The sequence below is a fragment of the Protopterus annectens genome, chromosome 16.part0 (assembly GCF_019279795.1).
Source record: "Protopterus annectens isolate FY-2018-M chromosome 16.part0, PAN1.0, whole genome shotgun sequence".
Classification (NCBI taxonomy): domain Eukaryota; kingdom Metazoa; phylum Chordata; order Ceratodontiformes; family Protopteridae; genus Protopterus; species Protopterus annectens.
Window position 1 is genome coordinate 177392 of NC_056750.1, and position 10109 is coordinate 187500.

The 10109-nt window shown below is 35.2% G+C and overlaps 1 protein-coding gene across 2 annotated transcripts in view; it reads right to left on the reverse strand.

Moving 5' to 3' along the window:
* LOC122790962 (histo-blood group ABO system transferase-like) overlaps positions 1 to 10109 on the reverse strand; it is a 515753-nt gene that overhangs the window by 147054 nt on the left and 358590 nt on the right. For both annotated transcript variants that reach the window (XM_044058683.1, XM_044058682.1), the window contains one exon: positions 9732 to 9770. In XM_044058683.1, coding sequence (XP_043914618.1) covers positions 9732 to 9770 — 39 coding nt within the window. The remainder of the gene's footprint in view (positions 1 to 9731; positions 9771 to 10109) is intronic.

Below are 10109 nucleotides of genomic sequence, written 5' to 3' on the forward strand. Positions count from 1 at the left end.
AGCTCTGGGGTGGACTGCTAATAAGAGGTCTTTTGGAGGAGTTATAGACACCCACCCTAACCTAACTGGGTTTTGTCTGTGAGCCAATTTGCTATCAAATGAGTTACATAAGGATTGACATTTAGATGGAAGAGTTTATCTATGATACCAGAGTGTGGGATAGTGACAAATGCCTTACAAAGGTCTAGCCAACCACATTAAGTTGTCAGGATCTGTCCTTGATATGACTCTGAACTGTGTTGGGTCAAGTTTTTTGTAGGTTACCTGTATCCTTACATACTAATTCCATAGCAATCCTTTTCATAACCTTGCAGCCTTATTCCATTAATCACAATGATGTTGTTAATGATTTCTTAAAAACACCAAAGAATGTTAGCAGTTCACACGACAACACTCCCTTTGTCTGCTGGCATCACTCCTTCTATCTTAAGTTTTACAATGTAAGCTACTGCAAGTCCCATTTGGGAAAGGAGATATAATGTATGAAAATGAAAACTCATCAGTAGTAAAAGATAAGAAAAAGGACACATCACTTTAGTACTTCAGCTGCAAAAGTAAAGTGATTACATTGCAAAGCTCCATGTTATGAAACAAGCAATCCCATAAAATTCAAGGCAGATAACAATAATAAATAATGAAACAGGACAAAAGTCTGACTCACCAACTCAAATAAAAGAAGTTACATACAATTAGTTATTAAAATAAAATCAGTAAGCTTTCAGACAGATTTTGCCTTATTCTTCAGGTCAGCATTTACATGTTAAATAATCACAGCGTGTAGTTACATTAACAGTTAAAAGCTGATATCATATTTTTTAGACCAATCAACGATTGAATCACAGAATGCACATCACCCAATGTAGTAATATTCTACATAATGTAAATTTACTGATTATTTATTTCCTTACAAAATTAGTAGGCATTCCTTCACTAAGGGCAAATCTACACTCTTTTACTTAGTTTAAATTACCTTTAGTTTCAGAAAACAATTAAAAAAGTTCATTGGACCTACATGTGAATATTTTAAATAACAGGTAATGTGATTTGATTTGTAACATATGACTTTTGAACAGTATTTAATGATGGAAGGTATGCTTTATAATGTAGATCCAATCAAGTCTAATTACACATTTGTAAAAATGTTAAGAATTAAAAGCACTTCTCTCCTTTATTTATTTTGTTTCATTTAAGTGTAAATTATCAGTGGTACAGCGTTGTAATTTTTCCACTATCCAAATGAATTTGTTGACAGAACCTTCGGAGGCATTGGGTTGGAGAGATAATTATTTATTCTACAAAAGTTGTACTCAGCAGGCTAAACAGGATAATAGTCCATGGTGTAGCATTATGAACTAATTCACCTGAGGCACTTCTTTATACAACAGCTTGGCACTTGTATAGATTTATTCAAATAATTGAAAAAGTAAAGATAACAAGAACAGTATTCAGAAAAATGGAAGACATGGGACAAAACATGCAAAATGCATTCTTAAAAGGAAGAATGGTAAAAGGAAATATTTCATCTTCTCCCTTCTGATCACCTGTTGATACCTACACACTGAAGTAGCTGTGAATTACCTTAGCCTGCATTTGAGCTACCACTTATTCTGTTTAGGGGGCATCAGGAGCAATAAAATAAACAGCGTATGCTCCTCAAGTAATTTCATAATAGTTTTAACTATTTAACTTATACCAGACATTCAGATATTTATGAGAACATTAGCTTAGTTGTTTGTTCTATAAGGATGGCATAGCGTGCTTCCAGTGATGATGTCTCACTCTTTATTCACCTCCCACTATTTTTTCCTAAGGACACTCTTATACAGTTAACCTTTCTGTTGTGCAGATATAATCGGGACTCCTTCTGCTTTATTTTTTCTCTTTTCTTTTCCCCATTCCCAGTTTATTTTTTAGTGCATATTCTGCTGGTATATTACCAACCTTTGACTATCAGCTCCATCTCAGACTGCTTTGTGTAGTCATTTCATTTCATTCCAGTCTCTACTATTCACCTATGATCTTAACCATCCTACTGATAGTTTTTGTCTGTCACTCGCTTACCTGGTGCAACCTGCTCTGTTTGGCCTTGCTATGCTCAGGATCACTCCGCTCCCCTACCCTGCCACCATTTCCCACCCACCCCTTCTATCTCCATTTATATCCCTTAGGTCCAAACACACCCTGAACACACCATCCAATCAGCATTATTTCCCACCTGACACTCAAACACCTCACATAATTAAACACAATCGTCTTACACTGATCTAACACTTACCTCTTTCATCACTAAAGTCACTCTATCTTATTTTATTCTACAGCCCTTAGTGCTCTGATCATGAAACAATGTTTCATTCACAATACTCTATTCCTTCTCTCTGTTTCACCTCTTACTATTCACAACATTCCACATCACTTCTTATCACCATGAATATGTACACTACTTACATTCTCCCACCAGATTTCTAACAGCACTCCATATTCTATCAACAAGCTACAACATCTTTCCATATCTAGTCAGTAGCTCAACTATCTACTTCTGCTCATTTAAATATAAAAATACAAATTTTACATCTCACTTTCTACACAAACATGTCAAATTCCTTCTTAAACTCTAATTGCTACACCAAATTTATTTAGCCCACAATAAACTGACTGATATCCATCCTAATCTAGGCCCTACTGACATACATAACACATCCCTTCTTTCCAACATCTCTAGTTTCCAACTTAATAATGCAAATCTGCTTATTCTAAACATGAACTTAAAAAGTATACTTAGCAGAATTTCTGACTTTCATGCTATTCTTTCTCAGTATGCCCCAGATATTGTTATAATAATGGAAACCTGGTTAAAACCTCACATAAAAGACACTGAAGTGCTAATACATGGATATGACATCTATAGACTTAACAGACTTCACAAAAAGGTTTGTGGCATAGCTATACTTTTTAAAGATAATCTCAAACTGGAATGTCTAACAATAAATTACACAGTCAACATAATCTAGAAATACTGAAACTTAACCCTAACAAATCCATTGTTCTCATAGCAACTTACATACCCTCTGAAACCAACCCTAACAGTTTGGAAGACTTTCTTAGTTGGGTAGCCTCTACATATACACAAGAAACTAAAATTATGGGGGACTTTAAACTGGTCCGCCTTCAACTTAAAAACCCAAACAGTTTTATTTACCTACATGGCTTCTACCAATCAATACAATCTCAAAGCAGAATGGATAAGCACAGCAACAAAACATCTATACTGTACTGGATCTTAAATAAACCTTCCCTTGGCTGCCATACTGTCCACCTTCCAGACAACCTAAGTGATCACACTACCACCTACCTAATCAAAATACAAACCCACCCACTTAAAAACACAGTTTATAAATTCATATGTAGCAAAATAACCTTTTCAACAGAAATGTTTACTATTGTACTTCAAAACTGTGATTGGTCTGCCCTCAAGTACCTTCATCTTGATCAAGCTGTTGAGTATTTTAATAACAAATTTCTCAACATTTTAAATAATTTGTCCCCCTTGAGAAAATGCTGCATCAAAGTAAAACAGTTACCCTGGCTGACCAAGGATACTGAAAACCTCATTAAACTAAGGGACAAAACATGGTACCACTACCAGAAGACAAAAAAAGAAATGACTCTGCTCAATTATTGGCAACTACACAACCTAGCCAAAACACAAAGTAAAAGTAACAAAAAAAACTACCAAAAAAAATCTTCAAAAGTTTTGGTAAGTCATCAAAAACCTTACAAACCCTGATCAGATCACAGCTCCAGACCAAACCACGTCCAACCATATAGTTAGCACTGCCTCTCAGTTTAATTCCTATTTCAACTCCATTCTTTTTCTGGTACAAAAGAATAACAACTCCCCCCTGGTACTACCGATGCAAAATGACATCAATAAATATTCCTGTCATAAACCTGCACATACTAGTATCATTAAGAAACTTCTATCAAGACTTAAACCCTCCACTCTAGCTGCAGATCAACTTCCTAATGAATTCCATCAAAACAGCATCAAATACTATCTCTTTCCCAATCCCTGTCTTAATCAGTCTATCTCTGAATGATACATCCCAAAATTATGGAAAATGTCATACATTATCCCATTACACAAAGGGGAACCATCCACAGAACTGAATAATTACAGACCTATTGCTATCCTTTCCCACTGTGCTAAGCTCGTATTTATTAATTTATTTACATTTGATTATTGGGTAGTGTTGGACTGGGCAAGTAGCCCATTTTCAGCAGAGACCCTGGGAGAAAAGCTCCCAACCATAAATTAAAAAAGCTAAGATAAAAGATACACACAATGTACAAATAAGTAAAAGTTACAAATGTATGTTGATAAAATAAACACAGTACACATATAAAGAAAAGTCAAAAATGTACATATGAATGTATTATAGTTCACATTACATGAAAAAATATGATTTTTTTATGTAGGATTGATAAATGATGTCATTCATAGGCTACTCAGTCCTAGTATAAGAGCAAGGAAAATAACAAAGACAGAAGAGCAGGGTGGAAATAACTTAGCCAGAGGAAGGGCATGAACATAACCAGTGATTTGAGTAGTTTTCTAGTAGGTGCCATTTGAAGTTCTGAGTATCAGGAAAGGATAGAATATGCTGTGGAAGTGAATTTCAAGTACTGGATGCAGAGTGGTTATATAGTGAATTACCATGAAAGTTATGAGATTTGCTAACTTCAAAAAGTAATTCATCAGCTGACCTAAGTAGTCAGATTAGTATAGGGTTGAACAAGGTCAGATAGAGCTGGACAGTGGTCTGGCTCATGGATAACAGAGTGAGCAACTATTAACTGATTAAGAGTGAGTAAGTGAGGGAGTTCAATCCAGCCAAGATGTTGTACAATGATGTGATCTATGTGGGAGGTTTGCTGCAAATTTAGCAATTTTATTATAGCAAGATTCAAGGTTATTCAAGTCTGATTTAGGAAGGTTACTGAATATTTGTGAACAGTAAAGTAGCGTAGATAGAAGATGAGTCCTGGCTGTAGTGAGTCTGGCATGATTGGTCAGATATGGTTTAGCCCTATAAAGAGCACCGCGTTTTATATGGACTTTTTTGATTGTTAATGCTATTTGTCTACCAAACGTTAGGCCACTGTCTATAGTAACACTGAGAAGTTTTATTTGTTCTATGGGTTCAATAGTTGTGCCATTGGAGGAACAGATAGAAAGAGAAACTTGATTATTTTTAAGGACGAGCTGGAAAAGACCATAAGCTTGGCTTCGTTAGAGTTTAAAATGAGTTGATGGTCTGATAAGTATTTTTCAATACTGGGCAGGGCTTTCTGAGTTTTATCTTGCAGCTCATTCAAGGTAAGGGTGGTGCAGATAGGGGAAGGATCATGCGCATATTGAATGATTGAGATGGGATTAGCTGCAGAACAAAGATCATTAGCGAAAATAATGAAGAGAAGTGGGCCGAGAATAGAACCTTGTGGGACACCAACAGTAATGGGCAGAGTTTATTATCCCAAAGAGTGGCTTGTTTATGGTCAGAGAGATAACTATAAAACCAGCATACGGCTTCAGTGCTAAAACTGAATGTGGCAAGTTTTATTGAGAAGTAATTGATGAGATATGATGTCAAAAGCTTTTGACATATCAAGGAAGGTGCCAGAGACAAATTGTTGTTTGTTTTTGAGGAGATTTATGGTATTGGTGAAACTAATTAGAGCAGTATTAGTACTATGTTTGGGGCAAAAGCTATGCTAAATATCAGATAAAAACTTGTTCTTAAGGAGGTAGTCTAATGTTGGTTTATGTAAACATTTTTCTAAGATTTTGGCTAGTGCAGAAAGGATGGATATGGGTCTATAGTTGGAAAGATCAGTGGATGAACCTCCTTTGTGAAGGGGTATGACATGGCATATTTTCCAGAGTAGGGGAACATACTGTTCAGAGATAGAGCGGTTAATTAGTATAGATATAGGATAAGAGATGGATGAAGCAGCAAGTTTTAGAAATTCACCTGGTAACTGATCTGCAGAAAGAGTGCAGGGTTTTATTTTACTTAGGATATTTTGTATATAACTGGTTTGGATTGGTTTAATAGAGAAAGGAGGAGCGTTGACACAAGAAGGGAGAGGTATGGAGAGTGGTGAAGTTTTGGTATTAAGTAATGCAGTTAGTGAGGTGATAAAATGGGTATTGAATTGAGTAGCTATACAGTCTATATGGTGGTTTGTTGTTGGTGATGAAGTTGTAGGTTTCTCAGGGTTAAGAAGAAGGTTATTTTTTTGCCAGAATCTTTGGAGTTATTTTGGTATCTCAGTTGACATGTTTGAAAGTAGTTTTTTTTTTTTTTTGTCTTGTCTAATTTGTTTTTTGACTCAGTTTTTGAGCTGTTGGTAAGAGGTGTAGTTGTTTTTGTTTTTGTGATAAAGAGTCCAGGCTTTGTCTCTTTGCTTAAGTAGAAGAATAGTGTCTTTGGATAAATAAGGTAATTGTTTAGATTTAACATGAACTTTCCTGATCAGAGCAAGGTTGTTAAGTACCTGCATGAGAGCAGTATTGAAAGACTGCACTGCAAGATCCAGTTGATGGGTTTTTAGAGGTGGCCAGTCATATTCTTGTAAAAGTATGTTAAATGTAGTGGTGGAAAACAGCTTCTTATTATGTACATATCGAAATATAACATTGTTAGTACTATGAGTACGTTTTCTGATACGATAGGTTGGGTAGTGATCACTTAGGGAATCTAGGAGACAACCAGTAATAGAACTATGTTGGATTTGTTTGTTAGAATCCATTCAAGTATAGAATGCCATTTAGTGGCCTTGTCTACACGTGTGGGGTGAGTGATATATTGGGTTAAGGCAAATACGTTAATAAAGCTGGTGGGAGAGGTAGAAGAGCAGGTAAGCCAGTCAAGGTTAAAGTCACCAAGTATAATAGTTTCTTGAGAAAAAAAGGAGGATGCCCATTCCAGGATGTTTTCAATATGTGTGAGGTTATTAGCAGGGGGGGGGTACATGGCTATAAAAATAATGGATTTTTGGGTGTTAATACGTAGACATGTTATTAAGATTTCTACTGAAAGGAGGTGAGGTGGACCGATATTAAGTTGTACTAAATTGAGGATGTCTTTGAACATTGTAGCAATGTTGTCACCACGTTTGGATAATGTGTCCTTTCTTATGATACTATAACCAGGAGGAAGTAATTCTTCAGTTTCTATATGGGGCTTGAGCCACGTTTCAGTGATTAGGGCAATGGCAGCATGGAACTCCAACTTTAAGGGGGATTCTGAGGTTAAAGTGCATCACAAGTAGGTCAGAGTTGTGTCTGTGGAGTGATGGAAGGGAAAATGTATTCATACACAACTACTTCATTACCATAGAGACAATAACTTACTGTCCCCATCACACCATGGCTTTAGGCTTAAGCAAAGTACTGCCACATCTCTCATTAGTTTCACTAACAGTGTTAATCAGCTTAGAAATTCTGGCCTCCAAGTATCTTCTATCTTTCTTGATATATCAAAAGCTTTTGATACAGTCTCCCATCAGAAACTTCTGTATGAGCTAGAATCCCTAAGTCTATGCTAGTCCACACTATCCTGGTTTCTAAATTACTTATCTGATCAACAACAGACAGTAAAATGACACAATCAATTATCTTCTCTTTTACCTGTCTCAGTTGGAGTTCCTCAGAGTTCTGTACTTGGACCACTACTGTTCAATATTTTCGCAAACTCTCCTTTTTGCCACAAAAAAGGCTACCATTATACAATATGCCAATGACTCCAAGCTCATTTGTTCAGCTACCTCCTTACCTGCACTTGAACATACAACTCAGGCTGCCTTTAATGAAATTGAAAATTTTTTCTCACAGTCTCAGCTTATTCTAAGCCCCAATAAGACCAAACGTATGCTCTTTGTCAACAACAAACCACAAGCCTACTCATCTCCCTTCTCCATCTGTTCCTCTAACACAATAATAGAACCTGTGGCACATTCAAAGCTGCTAGGGGTGACCTTAGTTAACAACCTTAGATATGATAAACACCTTGCAATCACCATCAAAAAAGTTCACATCAAAGTACGTTCCCTCTGCAGGATCAAGCCTTTTCTAACTCACATCACTAGAAAAGTGATGGCCATTATATACCTTCTATCTTCTCTGCTGTATACATCTGTACTTTTCACAAACCTCAAAAACTGACTTAAATAAACTTGAAACCTGTTATACTGCACCACCTAAAATGGCTTGAACTCTCTAATCTACTTTCCTTTAACCAACACAAACGTACTCATTCCATCTTTTACCATCCTAACAACTTCCCTTCTCGTAATAACATGGTTCAAACCTACTCCTGCCCTACATCACTAAGATCTTCTAACAAAAAACTACTAAATGCTATCAAAACCAGTAACAGTTTTAGCGATTCTCTTTTCTCTAATAATATATCCACTTTATGGAATTCTCTACCTCAAGGAATCCTAAGCACTGCCGACCACTCCAAATTCAAATATCTTCTGAAAGAAGACATTAACAACAACTGGCTGTGCTCATGTACCAAGCCTGGCTGATATATTTTCATTTCCTTTACTAAATACTGGCACATTATGTCTCTCTGTCTACGTACTAACTAATCTACCCATCAATTTATAACTTTTTTCCTTGCTTTACTTAATGCCTTTTTGTATTCCATCTTTCTCTACAACTTCATCTTAGGTGGTTCTTACTTAATTGCACTTATACTGGTCTATCCTAACATGCTTTCAAAATTTATTTTCCACCAATTGTGTATGTATTGTATTGTAAATATTTAGCTCATTTGCAGAGATATCGTTGATTATTTAAACTTTATCTTTGCTTATAATTTTTGTAATATTTGTAGTTTTTTTATGTGAATAACTTCACGTAATGTTGTGCATTATGTAATTTTATGTAAAATTTTAATTTATGAATGTTTGTGCTTTGGAGATTTTCTCCCCAGGCCTCCACTGAAAATGGGCCCGTGGCCCAGTTGGACATAGGCAGTAAACAAAAAGTAAATAAATAAATAAGTAAATAAAAGGTATTATAAGGGAAAGGGTACCTTAAATGTTTGAATTTTACAGGGTGTTCCTATAGCAACACTGAAATGTTTCTCAAATATTAAGATTAGAAAAAAAGTTTTTTTTATTGACATGCTGGCCATTTTTCAGAAGATATTACTTGTGGTATGCACATTCTAAATATTTTACACTGAGAAAACTAAACTATTATCACTTACACACTTTGCAGAACTTGCTGGAGAAAATATAAGGAAAATATTAAAATGTTCTTGCCAAATATCATTTGCATTTAAATTTTAGGTACTATAAATTGTTTAAGAGAATGCATATAAGTGAGATTCTATAAATGGTTTAACGTTTTTAAAAACAAATGTCAGTTTAATTTAGATGCCGCACAGATTTGGCTTTAATAAAAAATGCCTATCAAATGTACATTGTGATGTTCTAAAGTATAAACAGTGACATCCCAAATGACAAGAAATCTGTCTAAAAGCCTGTCATTTTTATTTTAATAATAAAACTTCATATTATAAATACACATACAATAGAATCTGCATACTAATTATAAATTTAAAATGAAAGTCCTGTTAAGAATATGAGAATTGCTCCATTGAAATTACTTGAACTGTAATATTGGCTTGTATAAAAGCTGGTATTATACTTACGATGGCGGTCCCACAGCAAGTGGCTTTGGATACACCATTCTTTAGAAGAAGAAAAAAAAGATGGTTTAGAAAATAACTGAAAGCAGAATTCCATAAACAGCGCAAACTCAGACTTTGACATGATGTATGTCTGTACCAATCACTGTACATTTTTTACTTCACTCTTATTTCCCTCATAAAATTCACAGTTAAATTATCAAAGACAATGGCATGCATATAAAAATGTAAAAATGTTTATATACAACATTCTTGTTTTCCTGAAACTGAAACAATGTATTTGCTGTAGCAGCAGCACTATACAGAGACTTACTGCACTAATGTAACTTTAATCATTAGTAGTAACTGAGATATTAACTGCATCTAGTGACTACATATTCA